The sequence below is a fragment of the Anopheles marshallii genome, chromosome 2 (genome assembly GCF_943734725.1).
Source record: "Anopheles marshallii chromosome 2, idAnoMarsDA_429_01, whole genome shotgun sequence".
Taxonomy (NCBI): Eukaryota; Metazoa; Arthropoda; class Insecta; order Diptera; family Culicidae; genus Anopheles; species Anopheles marshallii.
The window spans coordinates 68,936,499-68,959,539 of NC_071326.1; the positions used below are offsets into that span (position 1 = coordinate 68,936,499).

Sequence of the window (23,041 nt, forward strand, 5' to 3'; positions counted from 1 at the left end):
TTTACCATTATAAAACTCTGTTACATCGAGAGACACGTTGACCAACCTAACTAACGAGCATATTTGACATTTCGCTTCAGATTTAGTACAATCCAAGCCTGGCTGAGTGCATTTGACAGCTAAGTAACGTATTGGACGGCTCGGAAAATGTCACATTTGGCAGCTTTTGAGAAACATGTTTGAAGTTTGAATTGGATGAAGTTGAAGTAAAAAATGAGCATATAATTGCTTATTATTGCTTATCTCATAAATGTTAGTACTAATATATTAAAACTACATAAATGATTAAATATTTCATTCAATGCAGTGTTATACGTGCGTACCATAATCTCACCAAATTTTGAATCACTCGAGAAATCTCACACACTTATTTATTAGACCATGAATAACCCATGTTCCTGATGTAATTGTTCCAGTTTTAGAACTATAATCTAAGCTCAATTTAATGTCATTTCATCTTTCAGTTGAACTTATTTGTCAATTTCCGAAGCATTATACATTTTTTGGAACATGCCCCACCGTAACAAACGAACCAAACGAATGTGCCAAAGGAAGGGAACAAAAATGATAAGCGGATTTTGCAAGATTGTGCTTGCTTCCGGGCACACAATCAGAGATTGCAAAGTAACAAAATGTGGGTGGTTAGAGTCTCTTCTCTCCTTTAAGTGTTGTTCCCAAAAAGCCTCTATCTGGTTCGACTGTTCGTACAGTGCGACAGCAAGGAAGAAACAAGCTTATTGTGGTTTATTGTGCCGTTTGTTTTGTCACTTTCAACCCTAACTTTTTCGTGTTGTTTTTCTTATTTTCCATCTTGTTTCCGCTTTTTCCGCCCGTCACGACCTGTACTCAACGGCTTACCAGTTCCGGTGCATAAAAACGTGTATACTTCCCGTTTGGCAACCGAAGGAGGTCAATTGCATGCGCACGCACACACACACTATTCCATGGAATTACTTGTAAACACAATTTGCAAGTACCGAGCGAGCTCCGTGCGGGTGTGTGCTTCGACCCGAAAATGTGATCTTTATCCCAGACAAGGCGAAAAGGAAACCCTCCTCTTCGGGGAAAACCTCACATCGAAAGCTTCCTTTATTTTGTAAAATAAACCCGTAAACGTATCGGTGTCGTATGTGAGAAGCTTTTTCGCTTTCAACGTGAGAACAGCACGTGATGTGATTGCGGAGTAAAAGTTTTTCCCCGAATGAAACCTTCCGAAAGTGGTCAACTTTAGTTTTACATTTGTTGCTCTGTAGAAGGAGTGACACGTACAAGTTGTACTGCTTTGCACTATAAGTTACTCAAACACTTCATTAAAATTGTTTGTGTACGGGATTTGTAGGAAAATATGTTTATCCGGGGGTAAAAAGCATTTGATGAGAGATGCCAAATATTGATGCTATCGGATGGGATGAGATTTTCCACAATTACATAAATACTATGTTAGTAGAGGAAGGACATCTCGAGATAAGCGAGATACCCAAGTGACATTTCGTTTATATTTCAAAGTTATAAACTCGGTATTGTTATCCGCAGTGATAACTGTGAATAACAGAATGTTCCTTGCTTATAAGCTGCTAAATCTAAAAACTAATACACTCAATTCCAATCCCATATTCCATTTATTTATTGAAACTCGCTTCGTATTAAATAAAACTAGAACACATCACCACGATGACCACTCTATTTCCGTTTCGCTTTTCGCCACCTTCCCAAAAAAACGCACCTTCCGTACGGCAATCGGTAATGCCGGGTATATACTCAAAACTCAATTTGCTTTCGTTTCACTCGCACCGCACTCACGTTGCTACCGCGCGCCGCAATGTTCCAAAAGCGTACAAACTATCGGTGGGTGTACATTTTTTTCCCGTAAATGGAGAAATAAATTCTATCTCTTGTTGCGTTCAATTTGCGCTCGGCAAAGGTGTGTCTCTCTTGCACAGCATAAAATGCACTACGATCGACCTACCGTCCATACCAGCTTTCTGCATTTGGCGTGTTCGGTTCCTTTTACGAGTGAAAAATTGGAACGAATTCGGTGTCATGTTACGGTGTGCTTCGAGTGCAAACGTGACTCGATCGGTGACGAAATGGAAATAAATTGTTTCCCCTATCCACAACTCCCTGTTGCCGTTGCAGTGGGAAAAATTGGATTCTCCGGCTGCAGTCCGCTGTTGTGGACCGATGTTTTTTGGGAGTGTCGAACAACTTCAGCTCCATTCTAACCGAAATTTTCAATAGGACGATCAACCCGAAAAAACGAAAAAAAAGAAACACCCAAAAACGACACAGCGCTGTGTGAAAAACCACTTGAACGCGAAATCAAACGCGTTACGGATCCGAATCGGCATGCGTAACCTTTTGATTCACGACGATCTGCCACGCGCTGATGTGATTGAATGGAGGATTTCTAGCATTTTTTTCCCCGATACAAAAATTCCTTCCAGCAAATGGGAACAAAGCCAACAAACAAACAAAAAAAAAGCGGATTGCAAAATGAGTGAAACATTTCAAGAGCGAGGGCCGTATGGTGATCGTCCCGCGATTCACAGGGCGCGAGTGCAACAGTTTCCCGAACGCGTTTGATTGATGGATTGATCGCTGTGGGGAAGGTATTTTGTTTATCAAACGCGCCTCGTTCGGCTGTTTTCTGGTGTGTGTGTGTGTGTTTTGGGGCCAGCTACCCCCTTGTGTTTGGACAGGGCCCAGCGGGAAAAGAAACTATTTGTCGAGTGCCACCGTGTGCTGGCAGCGTTAACGTGGTGAGGGGTTGGTTTTTGGCAATAGTGTTATCTGTTTTCCTTCTGAGCTTTACTTTTTTTTGCTTTGCTTTCCGTAGATTGACGTTTGCTCGTTCACGTGCACGGGAAGCATTCTCTAGTGGAAATTGTTTCTCAAAATGCATTTAACACCATTGGAAAGTATAAAAATTCTTGTTGAATGAAAACTGCAGGCAAGCAACAGATTCATTTCGCACTTCCTTTAGCAAAGGTGCAAGAAACCAATGTTAGATTTAAAACGTCTTAAATTAAATCGTACATCATTTATTTTGCAACACCTTCCGCTTCCGAAACTAAAACCCACGGATTTAAGCGATTATACACTTCCCAAAGCAAACAAAACCAACTGCCCATGATGAACGGACACGTTGGAATGCAATAGCGTGTTTCCGTTCAAACAACATCATCCATCTTCCGGTACCCATCCCCACCCGGGTGGGTAAGGATTAAAACAAATGAACCCTTTATAAACTTCAGCGTTTGGGTGACCGATTTTTATCATGATTAAGTTACGACGTCGACCACCATCATGCTGTCCCGTTCAACAGCAGGCGAAGGACATCCCAAAATACCGTTGCAACTGGCACTATCCCATTTGCCGCTGGCAAACCGCACAATTAACTATGGCCACCCGGCCACCGTCCCGTGTGCTCGTCTAATCGCCATTAGATCCGGCACAACCGGGAGATCCTTTTCTTCAGTGTGCTTTTCTGTGTTTTTTTTTGTTCTTATATTCCACACCATGGTCTCGGATATCAGATCGGTGAATGGAACTCCGAGCAGACACACGGCGCTCTCAAGTGACAAATCGTTCGTTCGCGTTTGCACGGTACGTTTTTAAGTCCGGCGATGTTTAGTTTGTGCTAGTTGTGCCACGAACCAGCCCGGGAATGGAAAAGTTTGCCTGCAAATAAAAAGCAAAACAATAGAACGAAATGGTGCTGGGATCGCATTGTTCGGACGTCTTGCATGTGTGTGTGTATGTGCTGGGTTGTGCGCAGCAAATGAGAAACGTTTCATCTTTCTTTGGAACGGGTGTACGTACTTTGGACAACATTCGTGTCTTCGTTCGTTCCAATCTTATTCCAATTTCAACGTCATGCACGACGGTGCTTTCCAACCGGATAAGAGATCATTGCACTTGCGTTTGAGCAGTGCCAGAGTGTAGGATTTCCATCGTTTTATTTTCTCATTTCCACATACCATTTCCCTGTAGTTGAGCTAGTGACTCCACCAGTAGAACACATTATTTAACGATCCCGGCACCAGCAGGGACGTTACCGATAAAACATCACTAAAAGATAAAATAATTTTTTCCGCCAATTTTATTCTATCCAACCCCTGGTCTAGAACCTGCTCTGCTAGGCGCCGGTGGAGGAAACGGTTTTCCACCCAACTTTTCACCACCGGACTTCCATCCGTCGGAGAACTGGAAACCGGCCGCCGCCGGTACGCATGTCGGTCTCATGAAAGATCCACCGCTGCCCCGCAATGGACCTACCAACTTCATCCAACCAACACAGCAACAGGTACGTACTGCTTCATTCCTCCATCGGAATGAATTTCCTCTCAGGTTTCTCTACAACCAAGCTCCTATTTGCAAAAGTATACCATCACGTAAGCGAACACCAAGGCAGTGTAAATTGGGAACAGCGAAATGACCGGATTGGTTTCGAAACGCAATATTTCGGTCAACGCCGCACAATTGTTCGGGGTTGTTATTTCAGACAAAATATTCCCAATTCCATTCATGTCCGTGTCGTTCGTTAATCTCACATGCCACTCGCAAGTAAACATGAAAGTATTTAAAATGAGATAGCAACTTTGTCGCCACGATGCAATGTAAACAACTGCATGTGTCTTTTATTGCGTGTAAATTTTGCCTTTTTTCTTTCATAAGCAGTAAATATGGAGACGCACGGTGTTTTACATCAAATTAATGCGCCTGATGGATATGCAATGCATTTCGAAATTTGTAGACTTTGGTTTACCAGAGATTTTACAAGAAACAATTAAGATTTTGTTATCATAAAACGTTTTTTTTTCATCTCTTTCTTCAACTTTTCTCTCGCAAGTGAATTGAAAATTGTCATTTGTGTTTTATTTTTGTCATTATGTTGGATGTTGAACTTTTTTTTGCTTTCCTAAAAAAGTTTACAATCATTAATGTTATTGCTTACACAATTAATCAGGAGCCGCATGTTAAATTCGTGATAATAATAAATGGAGACGCATGGTGTTTTACAAAAATTCAAAGCGCCTGATGAATATGCATTGTAATTCGAATAATAGTTCTGAATTGCGATCTTTTTAACAAACGATGAAACTTCGGTTTCAAACGGTTTACTGGTTTACTTGTATCGTCATGTAAACAATTTGATTATGTGGTAATGTTTTCAAGAAAAGATACATTTTACAATTTCCTTTTTGAGCAATAAACATGGAGACGCATGGTGTTTTACGACAATTCTATGCGCCTGGAGGGTATGTAATATATTTCACAAATTGTACAGCTCGGTTTATCAGATATATCATAGAAGACAATTGTGATGTTTTGTATTATTTTTCTGAACGATGTTTTTTCTTCATAACAAACTTGATTTTCTCCCTATCAAAGAGAACTTTTTGTGTTTTATGTAATGGAGCAATTCTCGCATTCTCTCTGTCTTTCACAATCTCATTCGTCATCTATTTTGTGACAACATAAGTTTCCTTTTCGATTATCCCACTCAACTTCAGCTCAGTTGTTCTTTATCATTTAATTAAATCTTATTCGTTTTTGCGGTGTACGAGCCGTATTGCAGAGCACGGCACGATGTAATTGTGCCATCCACAGGATGATAGTCATCGATGGTGTTCCAATATTCCTTTCGATCGGTTCAACTTTCGGAGTACATCTATCGGGCGAATAAATCTAATAAATCCTCTCCGGCATTTCATGTGGCGTTATATTTTTTATTCAATGTGCTTTTTTTTTGTTTGTTTCTTTCTCCCTGTTCTTTCGCAACCCAGGGCGCAGTGATGATGGTTTACGGACTCGACAATGGAACCGCCAACACCGATAAGCTTTTCAATCTGTTCTGCCTTTACGGCAACGTAGTGCGGGTAAGTAAAAATGGCTCTTGTTTAATGCATAGCATGTACTCGGTTATTCACCAGCGTGATTACACGGAAACAAAGTAAAGTGAAAGGAAAAACAAAAGACACGTGTAATGGATTCACGCGAAATGAAGCGCTGTTTTAAGTGGGATATAAACAACATACTTATTTTTATAAATATTCTACTGATATCACACATTTTGGCGAGTTGGGAAAAAAATCGCCCAAATCGCATGTCGCCATAATTTAGCACAAACCATGTACAAGTCGTCCCAACCCGACGATCAACCCTACGAATTATGCGCAAAGCACATACACATTGAACAAACCAAAAAAAAAAAAACAAAAAAGTCTAGCAAATGGTGACTAATTAGTTCACATTTTATGGCCTGTCACTCACGCGACTGTCAGAGCATTCGGGTGTGAGTGAAACGATTTGCTTGCATTTTCTATGGTTTTTTTTTGTGTGCTCTTTTTCAACCAACTCAAGAACAAGTCTAATTGGGCAAATAGAGATGGACGGATGGTGGTCCCCCTGCCCTTCATAAATCACATCAATCTGTGCGCTGTGGTTGTGGCGCATGTACCGATTGCTGTGAATCTGTGCTGCAGCGGAATGCTAAACCAGGAATAGGATTAGCTCACCGTTGAGTCAATCGGTTGGAATTTGATCTGCCGTTTTAAGGGTGAAAAACATGGTCCGTGATTATGAGGCATTTACATGTTTTTTTTTTCACCAACAAGGTCGAAGAGCACTTGAACGTTTGCCTTTCGGTAATGATTATTTAGGATGGGAAAAATGTTAAAACTGCATTGGTTGTGTATTTTTTTAGAAATTTACTAGATCTTCATCCCTATAATCATGTACCAAAAAGACTAACAATTGCAATTTACTTTTAAACTTTCAAACATCAGTTGAGTTCATTTATTATATAAGTAAATATTATTATGTATTCCAAACCCTCTTTCACCCTACCCTTCTTTTGATCACGTTTGTATACATTCATCCCATTTCTATTCTGATTTTTCCCCCATAAAAACCACAACAGCTTGCATGCAAATTACGGTTTCCTGAGCACGTTTCTCATAAGACATCCTGATTGTCCCATCGGGCTACGCATCCCTTTTACTGCTATTCTCCACGCGTAGCTGACTGTCGAACGTGGTTGTGGAATTGTAAAAGTGTTCGCTTTGAAGTACAACACCACACACAGAAGTCGGACGGTCTATCAGTGCAATTGCAATGCTTGCATGAGGGAAACATGACATGAATTAACACAACCGACAGACAGAGCAGAGAGAAAAGATTCGTCAACAAAACCGTACCTGTTTTGTTTACTGTACGATGCTGTCTATTCAATTCCACTTTTCCATGCAATTTCAATTTGTTTGCGAGCAGCGAAACTGTGCCTATTAGAACCGTTGTTTTTTTCCTTTGCTTCTAACATTAACGAAAAAATATAAACTCACAGCATTCCTGGTACAGCACTCAGCTCTGCTTTTGGAAAGTGCTGTTCAGAGGGACAACACAAAACTGGCGCTACAGAAAAGTACCAGCATATAGATTGAATAACTAACCAAGTGCCAGTGGGGGGAAAACGTATACGCGCACATGACAAGCGTTAGATTCGAAAAATTCGTTTCGCAACTGTCATGTGGAGAACCACCGGCGCGAAGATTACGAATGAGGAAAAATACCCCATAAAGTGAAACGCCATTTTCCAGGGAAAACATATTTGAGAGGAAGAAAATTCTTTCTCCGTACAACTGTCACTTCAAGCTGGTTTGCTTCCGGTCGTTTTCGTGCAAGCGTTTGCGGTTTGCTCTTTTTTGCTCGCTATATACACCTTGGGCGACAGTAAGATGACGATGGTGATAGTACAAACGTTTCAATGAAGAATTCTCAGTACATTTCGGTGTGTTGAAGTGAAATTTCGTTGTGTCCATTTATGAAGCTTCTTCGGTGAAAATGCAATCGTCCAAAACTTCAACCATTATTGCTTTTGCCGGTGTTGGGTTTTGCATTGTTTGACAAAACAAAATTCCTTTCGAAGCTGACATCTTGCGCCGTGACGCCAATATTCCATGATAACCGCAACAGATGGTGATCGTAAAAATTGGTTCAATGGGGCACACAGGGTTTCCACCATACCGGTAGAAGATTGAAGTGAAAACTTCTCTTGAAATACAAACACGCGTGGAGGTAGACTACCCCAATACTTAAGCAGAAAAACGGTACGTTAAGGGAAATGGCACTTGTTTGCCGAATAGAAATCTTTGTTCTGGAGGGTGAAGAGAACGAAAAACACTCAGAAAAATCGGCAAAGACACAAAAGCTTCGAGCACACGGCTATAACGGTGTCGGAAAGTCGAAAACGGAAGTAGAGGAAATAAAAACGACAAAAACGAAGCCCGGAAACAAAGCGCGAATGCAAGAGGGGAAAGTCGAATGAAAAAAAAAACAACGGTAGAATAAAACGACTCATCCTTTTTCCAGCTATAAAACGGGTCTTCATTGCGCCGTTCGTTGTGTTTTTTTATGCAACTTCAATCCCTCACCAGCTGGCACTTAAATCTCCCCTAAATGGAAGGTAGAAAAACCCCAACGAAACGCTTTCGGCTACGCTTGGTGAGGAACGAAAAAATCAACACTCGCGTGTAATATTTGCGAATGATCTCGCCGTATGCTTGTGTCGTGAGTCGATTGAGTGAGTGCACGTTTAAAATCGGCACGTTTTGTGTGTGGAGATTTTCAATTCCATCGACCGGACTTAATCTTTGCGGCAGGAGGAAACTTTCATCCAAAAATGCGTCATCTGGCCGAAGATGAAACGAAAGCATGGATCTTCTTGGATGAAACTTTTAGGGTGGGTTTTTTGTTACGTACGTTGGTAAAACTTGAACGTATGACTACATTAAGCTCAGGCTACGTTCTACGATCGATGGTCCGTAAAGATTGTGAGGCAACAGGAACAGAAAAAACTCCCGGTGCAAGCAGATGCGCTTAAATCGTCTTGATCGATGGATCAATTCCGAAGCGTAATGCTTTCGGAAATAAAAACAGACAGCGGAGTAGCACTATCATTACCGGGCCAAAAACTTGTTCAACCAAAAACCAAAACAGAACAACAGCTAGAAAGAACCTTTTGTTCGTGTGGAGCTGCATCAGCTAGCGTCATATCCATCCGGCCATAAAGCAAAGCCCGCAGCACGGTACACTTTTCCGAAACAATAACAGCTTCGATGGGTACATTATTCTTCTCCGAGTGCCGGGAGTCGCTCTAACGGCTGTAACAAATCAAACACGAAAATCGATGCAACGACCAGTATCTTCACTAGATTTAAATAAAAAACGCATTTTTTGCTGCTCCAACACCGTAACGACAGTCGCTGTCGCTGCTGTACGGTTCCTTGTCTCACGACCGGTGTCTGATGGGAAATGCGTGCTGGGTGATGCTAAACGCACGGCCGGCATAAGTACGAACCACTACCATGCCCCACGATTCGCTGAGTGCGAATCATTTCAATCACAATGATTTATGCCCAAGTGAGCGCTTTCGCACTTCCTGTCTGAAGCAGTCACAGGAGACCCATCTGGGTTTTGTTGGGACATTAGAAACAAAACAACAACAAAAAAACGACAAAATTCCCATCAAAAAACAATGCACGATATGCCGTGTTCCGTGGTACACACAACACCGTTGGTGAGCGAAACCATTCCCCCTTGTGCTGTTTGCTGCGATACGGAAGAGTGACGGCATTCTTGTAATGCTTCGATCTCAATGGCCCCCGGGGAAGGCCCAACTGTTCCAAGTCAACCCCGAAAGCCGGGCACCATCAAGCGGAAAATGGGAGTTGAAAATAGCCTCGGACGGAGACGGACCGATAGCTACCTAGATTGGACGTCACCCAGCGATAGTGATTTGGAATGAACCGGGGATGGGATGGAGGGGGTTCACGGTAAGCGGAATAGGGGTAGAATAATTAATTTCAATTCCCTTCCCGATGGTACTACCCGGTACGATCATGATAGCACTTTTAGCCAATGATCGTGCGCTGGGTTTGCGTACTAGACGAGCCGAGCCGACAGCACACATTCCATCCACCACGACGGTACGATCCTGACCGGTGTGAGGAATTCTATTTCGTTCCGTTGTTATTTTCTGGGAAATGCCGGTCATTTTTTTTTCGGTGGCTTCGGTTTGTGTTCATTACGCGCATGAATGCCACCGACACATACATAGGACAACAACAGCAAAACAAAAACCACTCCCGTTCGAGATGCCATTCGTATAATGCTGCTTTCAGCCCACCGATGAATGATGCGATGGCCGTTTGTATGATTGTTGACTAACAAAGGCAAATCATCGTGTGGTAACCTAAGATGAAAGTGCCAACATTTCATTTGTGACTAATTGGATTTAATGAACCTGTTTGTTATGCAATTACATGCAAGGATCGTTTTAAAATGATTTCCTCGAAGAATTTTCGACTTGCAACGGTTGGTGCCATGACCAGGATTGAAATTTTTATTATTATTTTATTCTGCTGAAAGGGAGTTTACGTGTTTAAAATTAACCCTAAATAAAGACAAACGGGATTAATTACGTTCAAAGGTCCAACCCATTTAGCTTAACGCTGCTTCGAACTTGGCGGAATAAAGTAATCTATATGTATTTTCATTTCCTCCATCATTGCATTTGGAAGTTTCCGTATTTGTAGGGAGGGAAAACGCTTCCCAATTAAATTCATTACACCAGCCAGTTATGCCTTCCCGGTAATAGATTCATAATAGATACACATTACGCGGGGAACAGTTTGTGCAGAACCGAACAAACATTTAATTTGGAGAGCAAATGGGCATGGGAATTACGAACGTGTGAGCACATAATTATTCTCGCTAATGAAGTCAAACATTGGTGTAATGACATATAATTGGAATTCTCGCTGCTTCCGAGAATGCAAGGCAAATAGGTGTGATAATTAATTTGGAGCTTCATAATAAGCTTAACAAATGCACTCTGTTCAATTTTCAACTCCATTTCCAGATAAAGTTCCTGAAGACCAAGGAAGGTACTGCCATGGTTCAAATGGGTGATGCCATCGCGGTCGAACGTTGCGTCCAGCACCTGAACAACATTCCAATCGGAAATGATGGCAAAATTCAGATCGCGTAAGTTGCCATGCCATTCAACTCCTGGGAAATGTGCGGACATTTTGAAGAGCATCGATTTTTTTCTCCCTTTTTGATTAGATTTTCCAAGCAGAACTTTTTGTCCGAGGTCACAAACCCGTACACCCTGCCGGATCATACGCCCAGCTTCAAGGAATACACCGGCTCGAAGAACAATCGCTTCCTGTCGCTGACGCAGGCAAGCAAGAACCGCATCCAACCGCCAAGCAAGGTGAGCTCATGTTTGAATTTGAGTGAGACTATATTACTAATAATTTGACTCGTTTTGTTTCGCACAGATTCTTCACTTCTTCAACACACCGCCAGGATTAACCGATGAGCAGCTGATTGCTGCGTTCAGTAGCAACGATTGCCACCCGTCGCAAGTACGCATGTTCCCACTGAAATCGGAACGCTCCTCGTCCGGGTTGGTTGAGTTCCCGAGCGTCGCCCTAGCCGTCCAGGCCATCATGAAGTGCAACCATACCGCCATCGATCACAAAGGTAGTATTGATGTGCCAACTTGAAAGCACCGCGGCTCACGGAACGTATCATCCCTAACAACGCACGCTTGCTTATGTTTTAGGCACAAAGTTCCCGTTCATCATGAAGCTCTGCTTTTCGTCGTCCAAAACGATGAACGGTGCGTGGAATAACGAGAACATCGAGAACATGAAGCAGGGTTCCGTCGTCCCAACGACGCCCGGTGCCGAAGATGAGCCGATGCAGGCGCGATAAATCGATCGCACCACCTGCTGCACTTGGCCGATACTTTTCGATGAGCCGATGCTGCGGTCCCGCGATCCTCGTGCAAAACCGTGTTTTGATGGAACTACGGGTTCATCCCTGTGTGTTTTGATGTGATGACGAATGAGACAAACAGAAGAAGAAATGGAAGTAAACGATATTAATTCATACAAAAACCGAAACCCACGGGGGTTTCGCAGGTCGATCGCAGTTTCATCCTCAGTCAACTAAATTCATCACCATTCATCGTAAACAACCACCACCGTTTTTCTGCCGACTGCGGCAGGTTGGCGGCATCCTTGTTGTGGCCACCATCTCACCTTCCACAAGCATCGCACGTTCCGCTCGTTTGTGAGCGCACGTGCGTAGAGGAGTAACGCAAAACCCTCATCTCGTCTATCCATATTGCGCTACACAGTAGAATTAAGCTGAACCAGCTGAAAACCAGCTGATCTAATGCAAGTGCGTGCAGTTCGCAAATAGGATTGTAAAACATGGCTTTGCAGATAATGCGCGCTGCACTCGTTCGTTCGTTGTATGATGAGCGCAAGGATTCGTCCAGTATAGGATACAGTAATGGTTAGATTGTTTAATTTTATTAGCAACAGCAGCGAACATGGAATGGAATGGCGCAACACGAAAGTAAACCACCGGAAGATGATAGTGAAGATTAACGAAAAGGACGACCAAGCGCAGATGAGGGAACACCCTTACACTACTTAATCAATGCCGAATCCCCACAAATGGCCTATTGGCTGTACCATGGCGGGCAAACCACTAGCAAAAGCATGTCTCTCGCATGGTACGGGGAGCATACTGGATAGTTTGACCCCTCGCTCTCATTTTCTTTACTGCTTTACAATCGAATCCCACATCATGCAACAATCGTCACAATCAACTAGAAAAGAAAAGACTAGGAGCTGAAATGAGAATGGAAAAGATTAGCTACGAGAAGATGATAAAACTAAAAGCGAAAGATAACGACAACAAAAGGTACCCAATGGGCGGCAAACGAATGAAAGCTTTGAAACCAAAAACAAAGAAAGGAAAAAGATAATAAGGCACTGCAAACGAAAACAAATCAACCGGAGATGGCCGGACTGGCTAGCCAGCAATAAGAAACTTCGCTCCCCGGATGGTTTGCAATTGCCTAAGGTGGCGCATCTGTGCGCCGTGTGTTCGATTTTTAGACAATTAAGTAAGAAAACACCTAACTTTTAAAACCTTCTATCTGTCTACTTATCACCTCATATCCCAAATGTTGTTATCCTTGACAAATTTGTGCTTCTTGTTTTGCCGGTTAAGTTAATCTACATTTATCCATTTCTTTACCTGTATTGTTAGCATGATCATGTTTCGATTTGTAATCCTTTCTATCCTTACCCTAGTGAGCCCTTCTTAGGTACATTGATACAACAACAAGAGAAAAGACATTATTTATTGTTTACTAATTTAGAAGAAATTGCGTAGAATCCGGGAGAGTTGTAGCAGGAGGCTAGAGTACAATGGACACGTAGACGAGAGTATATGAACAAAAACGTCTAACCGACAGGGGGCACCAGCTAGTAAGGATAGTAACAATTGTAATGTGCAATGCTCTGCCCTCTCGCTCTCTTCTTTTGGTCTATTTGCTCGGTCTCGCTTTCTCTTTCCCGGTACGCTTGTTTGTGATGAACGGAATGTGTGCGGATGGAAATCCTTCAATGGTTGACCATCATGTATGAACGAGACCGTGTGCGCAAGATCATGTTTGTTTGTGTGCTTACTTTGAGTATGTGTGCCTGTCTGTATACGTTAGCGAATTGGTTTGCAAGCAGGATTGTATTCAGTTGTTCGCTTTTTTCTTGGTTCTCTCGATAGTTTATAGTTCAGGCAAGATTTCGTGGAACGATAATGTGTAGAATGTAATGGAAAGGAATAAACAAAACGTAGGAATGCAATGTGGCAAAAAACTGGCATCTGAAAAAAGAGAAAAACATAGATAATAACATTTCTGATATGTTAAGAATCTATCTTAAATGCAAACAAGCGTGAACAGTTGAATAAGCTAGAAGGAAATGATATTGAAATACTGTATGCGCACGAAACGCAAGGCGAGGTAGAACAATCAATGCGGTGAACACTTGAACGCTAAAACAACAACACAAACACACTTACAACCACACTAATACTAACAAATAATACACACAGACACAAACACACACCGTTCAGTACGGTTTTGTTTCATAAACTATGCAAAAAAGATTCATCAACACAAAACATTGATTAAAGCCAACAGCATTGGAAAATTCAATCAAACAAGCAAACCACACAATCGACAATGAACAACAACATACTAAATCAGTTACACTGGGTAAACGTAAAATGCCAAGTCGAGACAAAATTCATTAAACTAAGATACATATATTTTTTAGTACCTTTAAGAAGTTAACTTGTGTCCTTAGTTTTTATGTACGAGCTACACACTTCCCGCGCAAACATACGTATGCGCATTCAAACGAATCAAAACAAACCTCTCACACCCACGTACACGTACAGCAAGAAACACCCAAAAACCCCAGGCACGGCCCAAGCATAGAGGCTATACCAGCGCATAAAACAGTACAGTACACACACTTTGCAGCATAACATAACAAAACACCACTTGAAAAAAAAAACATAATCCAACACCACCACCACCAATCACACCGCACCAAAACGCACCGAAGCCGCCACGTTTCGTGGACATTTACTGCGGAACCAAAAATCAAACAAAACAAAAGCAAAGAAGCAAATCGCAAAAGAACCAGAAACATCGCCGAATCAGAATGCGTAACGATTCTTTTGTTAAACTAAATCATCCTCATTATCATCATTGTTGTTTTTTTCTTCTTCTCTTCTTTTTTTTTGATAGTGTCGTTTAACTCTTATGTTACTAAGCGTTAGGGAGTTTGATGTATAAGACAATTTGTTAGAGCTTTTTTATTATTATTATTAACTATTACGATTACTGTTTAGCTTTAGTTTTAGTCGCTAGTGCAGCAAATCGTGAATGAGTTTTGGTTTTTTTTTATTATTTACTTTCTCTTTTGTTCTGTTTAAGTAAAGCAACGGAAAACAAAAAGCTGTAACTGGGGGTGTGCAAAAGTTCAAACAGTACAACACAAAATCCCCATCATAATTAGTAGGATGAGAAAAAAAAACCCGCAAATGAGACAAATGTGCAATCGAAGGTACTTTACTATCCAAAAGGAGAGACAATGTTTGATTTCCTTGTTTATTTCTGTTTAGAATGTTTTTTTTTTTTGTTTATTTAAGTTGAACACTTTCTTTTCGTTTCATATTTTTTATTGTTTCAATAAAGAATAGATGGAATTTAGTTGAACTTGTTGCCGTAGTAAATGTGGAAGAAAAATATCAGCTTCTTCGCGATTGTTGACTGTAAAAGGGAGTGTCGGAAAATGAGTGCAAAGATCCGGAGGAAATTTTTGCGAAACGAACCGACCACGAACATCTGAAATCGAACCTGAACTTGCAATACATCCACCCCGATCCAATCCAACGATCCTTGCGGTCTCCTCCATCCCGAAACTCAACGACACAGCTTTGTTCTTTTATTTTTAGATTGGTTTATATCCCCTCCATTTCTTCAGAATCTACATATCCTAGCGAAATTACTCTACCGCGATGGTGCGCCAATGGCATAGAAGAATACAAAAGAAAACAGCGGATAGGAAACACACTAGAACCGATTGCCGAACAACCGGACAACCCGACCCGTATATTTGGACGAATCTTTAAGACGACGCCCTGTGTGGGTACGAGCGGGCCTATTACAGAGACGGCCCCAGAGAAGAATTATACACCTACTTATATTTACACATGTAAAAGAAGTAAAGACATTAGTAGCATGTAAGCGCAAACGAATTCGTGGTGCACCAGTGCGCGAATGGGGGATTCCGGTTCTCCTAAGCCCCCGTACTACGGTGCAGGAAGTGCAGGGTGCTCGCGCGTGAGTGTGTGTGAAACAAATAATCAATAATAATAATAATGTATATGGTGGTCCAATGTTGAAATAATATCATTTTACAGCTAAAAAGAAACCGTATCTTAAACGAAAAAAAAACCCAAAACAAAAAATCCGTAGACAAAATGAGCAAAACATGCAGCTAAGAGAGATAAATCGGCAGTCAAACGAAATGTTGTTTTACGGAAAGGCGACATTATAGAAACAGACGAAAAGGCACGGGACAAGCTTGGGAATACCCCTTTTAGGAGGCTAATTTATTTACCCAATTTTAGCGACAAAGCGAGAGAGCGGACGAGTAGGTGAAAGATTTTATGACAATGCCCAGTGCGCTCGCTACAGTAACCCACCAAGACGGTCTGCACCTTTCGCAACAAATCCGCGAAAGGCGACACTAAAGGAAATGATATGCAATCACAATGCCGTACATATGATTTCCTTCCTTTATATTCCACCGGTTACAACTGGTTCTTTCTACCACGAAGGCTATAACACTACAATCAAGATACAGCTAGTGACGTAAATGATGCTGCTCTCTATCTCTAGCAAATCAGCACCCCTAGATACGGATCGATTGAAGGACACCGTTACGTTAGCGTTAGTGGTTATGCGGTTTAGTTTTTAAGCTAGCGTTGTTTTATCCACTGTCAGGCTGTGTGTGTGTGTGTGGTTGGGTGTTTCTTGTTGTTTTAAAGGTACTGCAAGTTGTAAAGAACACTAGCGAATGGGTGCTAAATGGGAGGGCAAGCGGCATGCGCGGCTTACACGAACCGCGTTTGTAATAATGTGCAATCAAGAGATGAAACAGCAGCTCTCCTCCATCTGGAAGCTAGAAGAGGAGAGTTAGGAATCGTTAATAAGTTTAAGTTTCAAACAATTAGCTCAACGTGTGTGTGTGTTTTTTTGTTCATAAATTAATTTAAAATCGAAACAGTCTCCCACAGTCTGTTGCGTGTGTAGTTGTTGTTACATTTAAAGAAAGAGATTAATTTTTTATTTCTATTTTCCATACTTTCATCCCCACCCTTTTCCTGTCTCCCAAAATAGTCCAAACTATCCCTTTTTCTGTCCGTTTTCCGTTTGGCGCATCGGCAAACGTAACCCTAATCAACCCGCAAAGCAATCGAACGACCCGTACCGGGAAATAGTATTTTTGCTCAATCAACACAACCGAACGCTCGTTGTCGGTTTTTCCTTTTATCGCAACTATCGTTTGCAGACGATGTGCAATAATCCGTTCGGTATATGGCGGTTGCGAAGACAAACATCAACCACAGGATTCAACCACGTGTTGTATTCATGTATTTATTAATTACTAGCTTCATAAGTAGACTAATTTGTGCGCGCATCCTGTGGCCACTGGTGGTGTTTGTGTGTGTGTGTGCGCGCGCGCGTGTGTGTCCCTCTTTGGAGAAGTGAAATGTTTTCCGAGGGGTTTTATTCGTGCGCGCCCATAGCGTGTACAGCAATGGCGGCTAGCACCTTCTTCGTGAATCACTGTGGGAGCGAACCGCTCCTGGAAAATCTATTCCCACCTTTAATATACACAACAACAACATTAAAACCTTAACGAGAAAACTTACTTAACTAAAGAAGACGATACCAACAAATAAAAAAAAAACCCCGAACCGAGCGCGGATGTGTGCAAAAGAGATGAAAAGAGTTAGGAATGCGATAGTGAAAGTGTGTTTTATTTAGTGGTACGTGTGAGGAAAAGCAAAACAAAAAACAAAGCAAACACATGCCGGACACAAGCGAGAAACATAATGCACACGTGTGTGTTTCCGTGTGGTAAATTACGACAATATTTAATGGTTGCGTTAGACAGGCGGGCTCGCAGTGCGCAGCGTTAAAAAAAAGTGTTGGGAAGGTTGCGAACGAATTGAACATATCTCGATATCGGCGCAGGAGATAAGTGGTTTTTTTTTAATTGTTAAAATCAGAAAATGGCGGCTCTAGATTTGTTTTTTCTATTTTCCCCCATCTCCCTTCGAATCTCTTCGTTCTTCCCTGTCAGTGTTGCAGTGGGTGGCATATGTCTACTCCCTGGTCCGTTTTGAGTGCAATCAAGCTAAAATATCCCTTCCCCTTTACCGGTGCATTTTTTGTGTGAGTTTGAAATGCGCCATGACAGATTTGCCCGGTTACAGATTATTAACTCTGCTTTAGATTAGTGATGGTAGTGTATTGATAGTTTAGTACGGTAAACCGAAGCCCTAGAGCGCAAAGCAGAAGAAGAAATCGCCTATTCCGCTACACTTAATTTCCAATTTGAGTAGCATCAGTCGGGTGCTTGTCGAAGTTTGTGGCAAAAAATTTCTACACCTTAAAACCCACAAGAGAACGAAAAACAAAACATCCAAGTCAAATTAAATGCCTCCAGTTACGTCTTCGATGGTGCCGAAGCAGATGGAGCAACATTATTGTGAAGAAACAAACAAAAAAAGTAAATGCAAAACGGACACAATTAGTGTCTTGTTGTGTGCGTATGTGTTTGCTTGAGAGTATTGATGGAAAGAAAAGCAAAACTCACAAACAAATAAGAATGATTGATATACTAAATAGCATTATTGTATTAAAGGAAAAATTAAGATGAATTCTAAGCAAAAGTAGGCTAAATGTTAGTACTAAAACGGTAAAAAGAAAAAAAACTTATTAAAGGGAAATAGAAAAAATGGGAGAAAGCAAGCAAGAATCAGAAACAAGTGGAGCAAATCAGTTTAAAAAAACGGACGTGCGCTTGACTCTAATTAAAAGCAGAAAACACACATTGAAAATACAAGACAAAATGACCAATAGAGGAACAAACATACTACAAAAAAAAAGAAAGGTAGTAAAACGCCAAAACGTGTTGAAAACCAGCATACAAATAGAGAGACAACATTCAGGTGGTAACAATTTTCCCCCCCAAAACTTCAACCCTCCAACTCTCTATGCCAGTGCTATGTGGCCCCCCACAAAATCCTCTCCAACGCCAACGCCAAGTTTGGGAAGGTTCCGGTTTGGCCGAGAACACACACACGGTTTTGAATGCCGCGTGAAGAAAATAAGGGCCAGTGGTGGGGTAAAAAAAAAACCCGGCAAGTGTCAATTATTTTTCTCTAAAACAAAAAGCAAACAGCAAATATTGCAACAAAAATACAGACACACACACACTACACAAATGAAACAACAAAAATGTACGTGCCTACGGAACTTCGGAACTCGAATTTCAGCACTCACCATCTTCTCGCAGTCGAAGTAAACAAAAGAGCGAAAAACAATGCAAGTCCAAATACGATTAAAGAACTCTAATACTCAATCCTCCACTATCAACACACTACAGATCAGGCTACTAAACAGACACACACTTAGTACACACCAAAGCGGAATGGATTGGCACTGGAACCTTGTATAGTATTTCGGTGGCCCGGTTCATTTCGACCCTTAGAACCCTCCTAAGCAAGCACGACAAGCGACGGAAAGAAGGACAGAATGACGTGCCAAAAGAGAGAATCAGATGGACAGTAACCACAAGTATGTATGAAACTGTTTGGTTTGCGGCTTGTGAAGAAAGTTAGCTAATTTTAATAGGAAAAAAGGTGACGCGCATATAGCAACGCAAGATACAGCAAAGCAAGGGGTAGCAAATTTTAGCAAACTTGTTGTAAGAGTATGTGAGTGTAGTGCGCGCGAGCGCATGAGTTCACTAAACCAAAATGGCGCCCACGGCGTGTGGCTTGATGTTGATTTGCTTGGTGAGTCTATTTTTGCTCTTGTTTTCACTTATCATTCATCTATGTAAATCCTTCTTGTTCCTACTCTGCAAACGACACATGCTGATACATTCAAGCAAACATGGAGAAACAGATCATAAACACAACGAAATCAACCGTTTCCGTTCCATCTCAGTTTTGTTGGTAGATTGTAATTGAAGTTGAAGCGATTGAAATGGGCCGCAGGGAAAGCGAATGGCAAGAGTGTGTAAAGTTAGAATAATTATTGACTGGCAAGTCGAAAGAGGGCAAGAGGCTACAAGATGTACTCTTGCTTCGATAGAAGCTGTCAAAATTTTGACACTGTTGACAGCTTGCTGTGAGTGAAAGCAATGGCAAACATTTTGACAGCCCCGATTTGCCAAGCAGCCGTTGAAACATCGAAGTGAAAAGACAACAAATACGCGACACGAACACTTACATACACAACAAACACTAACAGAAGGACACTGTAGCAAACAACATCAACACACGCACACAAACAGAGAAGAGCAAACAATGTGTGGTTAATAGTTTAATGTGCCAACAAGGGGCAAAGAAAAACTAAACAAAAAAAAAAACACATCAAAAAGAACAGTAAAGAGAATCCTTTAATAAGCCGCAAACAAAATAACGAAAGTGCGAGATCAACGTTAAAAAATGAGAACGGAAGTGGAAACAAAGCAAAAGGAGGCAAAGAACAGGCAAACAAACACGAAAACAAACAAAAAAACGAAGTAAGTAAGATAAAGTAAATAAATTATCTGAACCTAAGAGAGAAACAAATAAATTTAGAACAAAACATATCGTTTGCGAGAATAATACTCTTTATCTTTATCTCCTGGCGCGCGGAAAACGGTGGAAAAAACGGTGCTCACTACTTCTACTACTGCTGCTACTACTTCTACCACCATTTACCACCAACAACACCACCACCACTAATACTATCATTACGGCTACTATCACTACTACTACTACTACTATAACCACTACTATCGCTGCTACAGCTGCAAACTGCGCGCCGTTAGCATACACGTATACATACATACAGTACATTGAGGAAATACATTTAATACAATACATAAACAATGCATACATGCGTACAAACGACGTACATTTACATTATAGATGGATTTCCGTGGCAGCAAAAAAGTAAGATAGAAAGCGATGGGAGTAAATGGTCAAAATTGTAGTGAATCGTAACCCGTGAGAATTAACATACACGTTCCCCTTCATGCGATGTGTAGACGATGTGATGGGAATGTTAGAAGCCAACCAATACCAAACACACACACACACCATCATTTCGTTTTGGGAAACCCCTTTGGGTAACAAATAGCAAAAACAAAACCGTTGGCATACACTACTGCACCAGTGTAGTTTGGGGTTAGATGAAGGAATGGTTCTCCTGCTAAATACATGATTAACATAAATGTTACACTACTTAAATATACATGCTACACACCACGTACACACTAACCGTGTCACCCAGTTACACTATATACAGAACAAGAAAGAGGAAAAAAAAAGGAAAACACTAATTAAACACATAAAGAAACGGGAAGATGTAAAACACACTAAAGCGATAAGGAAGACAGGGCGTAGTAGAACCATAGCGACTAATAGTAGTTAAAATGGGTGGCGGTACTTGAAAAACGGAAGTAGAAAAGAGAGCAAGAAAGAGAGAGAGATAGCTAACTTGTGGTGAAACTTAACAAGTAGAGTAGAGACACAGGAAGCAAACGAGAACACAACATTCGCAAAAAAAAACGCTCGCTCTGTTTGCCTGGTACAATAACACTGTAGTAGTATTACCCGAGCGATCCAGTAGAGTTTGTTTGCAAAAGCCGAGCCGTGTGAGTTCCAGAAAACATACAAAACACCCAACTCAACACAACTCAAACACAGTATAAACGAAACGATAAAGTAACACATTGCATTAACGCGTATCACGTACCAGATAAATGTTGCTGTAGTAGAAACAGTATAGCAAAAGCGAAACGGCTGAGCGATCAATTATAAAAGGAAACCATGTCAGGAGAGCATAATGTCATATCTAAGATTGGTGATAGAAGTAACACAACATCCAGTTATTACAAAAACACACTACACACGACACACACACTAACGCAGTACACGCTCGTTGTGAATGTGTTTTGGTACAACAGTGTTGTCACTGTTCAGTTTAATTGTAGCACAACACCGGTTTTTGGTTTCTTATTTTCGCATGCAGCATTTTGCCAATCATAAAGCCGACAAACTATTTAACAGAAGATAAGACAAACAAAACCACCCAAACCAACAATCACCAGTGATTAAACATAAAGTTTTTTTTACCATTTCCCCGCATGAAAACAGAAACAACAACAAAACAAAGCAGAAAAACAAAACAATTAACAGTGACACAAAAACGGTGCAAATGCATAACATAAAGTCAGTCAAAAACCGAAACAGTACATCAATACAGATTACAAACAGAAAAGCAGCAGCAGCAGAAGCAGGCAAACATAAAGCAAGAATACAAATACATAACAAAAAAATTGCTACTAGATTTGCTAGAAACGTATAAATTAATATACCCCCCCACTCTCTTACATGTAAAACAAAAAAAAAGTACATTAATACACGCATTATACATTTAAACACTGATGAAAAAAGAGAAAAAAAAACAAACACAGAACAAGACTTGTTTCTTTTGCATTGTTTTTTTCGTTCGTACTCGTTCGTGTCTATCGTTTTTCCTTTGTCACGTTTTCAAACCCTCAAACCGTTGCTGGGCCACCGGGATCTGGTTCCATTTGTTGGATCGTGTTTTGAGAAATTATTATGTTTTTGTTCATTTTTGCTTTTGGTTTTGGTTCTTTTTTTATCGTTTATATTAACGTTTTATTGTTTTATGTTTAAATTATGTGTAGTTTGTAATTTGTCTTTCTCTATACATATCATGCCACTTTATTTTATGTTTTCAATGTTTATGTTTTGTTTTCAACGGTTCAATTTCATGGCAATGTTTGCTTCATTATTTTACTTATTTCATTTCTTCCTTTGATATTTTTTTTTGCATTTTTTGTATACTGTATTTTTTCTCTTTTATGTAAAATTCTTTTCCTGTTTTGCTGTATTGTTTACTTTGGATTTTAGCTGTCCAATATCGTTTATCGTCTTTCTACGTTGTTTAAATGATTTTATTTCTCTTTTTATATATTTCATTTATTTACATTAACGAACGTGTATCGAAAATTCCGAAACCCAAGCCGAACGAGAGCTACACCACAGCCACCAAACGTAACACTAAACAATGTCACCATCACATCAACAAACAGCGCTTCCACCATCAGGTTAGAATAGCAAACAGTTACACCACATCGTATTGTCCGTCTTGTTCGTTTGTCTGACTGTGTCTGCTGTCCGATCCTTCACACTCCCGGTGTTCATACCAGTGCCAATTTACACTGATGCTTCATTTGTCCAATTGTTTTTTCACGACCAGCATATGGCTGCATTT

General features: G+C 40.9%; 1 protein-coding gene across 2 annotated transcripts in view; it reads left to right on the forward strand.

Annotated features, from left to right (window-relative positions):
- Positions 1-11,787, forward strand: part of LOC128708092 (heterogeneous nuclear ribonucleoprotein L) — a 168,661-nt gene extending 156,874 nt beyond the window's left edge. For both annotated transcript variants that reach the window (XM_053803051.1, XM_053803050.1), the window contains 6 exons: positions 4,128-4,306; positions 5,790-5,882; positions 10,925-11,049; positions 11,131-11,281; positions 11,349-11,553; positions 11,636-11,787. In XM_053803051.1, coding sequence (XP_053659026.1) covers positions 4,128-4,306; positions 5,790-5,882; positions 10,925-11,049; positions 11,131-11,281; positions 11,349-11,553; positions 11,636-11,787 — 905 coding nt within the window. The remainder of the gene's footprint in view (positions 1-4,127; positions 4,307-5,789; positions 5,883-10,924; positions 11,050-11,130; positions 11,282-11,348; positions 11,554-11,635) is intronic.
- Positions 11,788-23,041: the final 11,254 nt, after the last annotated feature.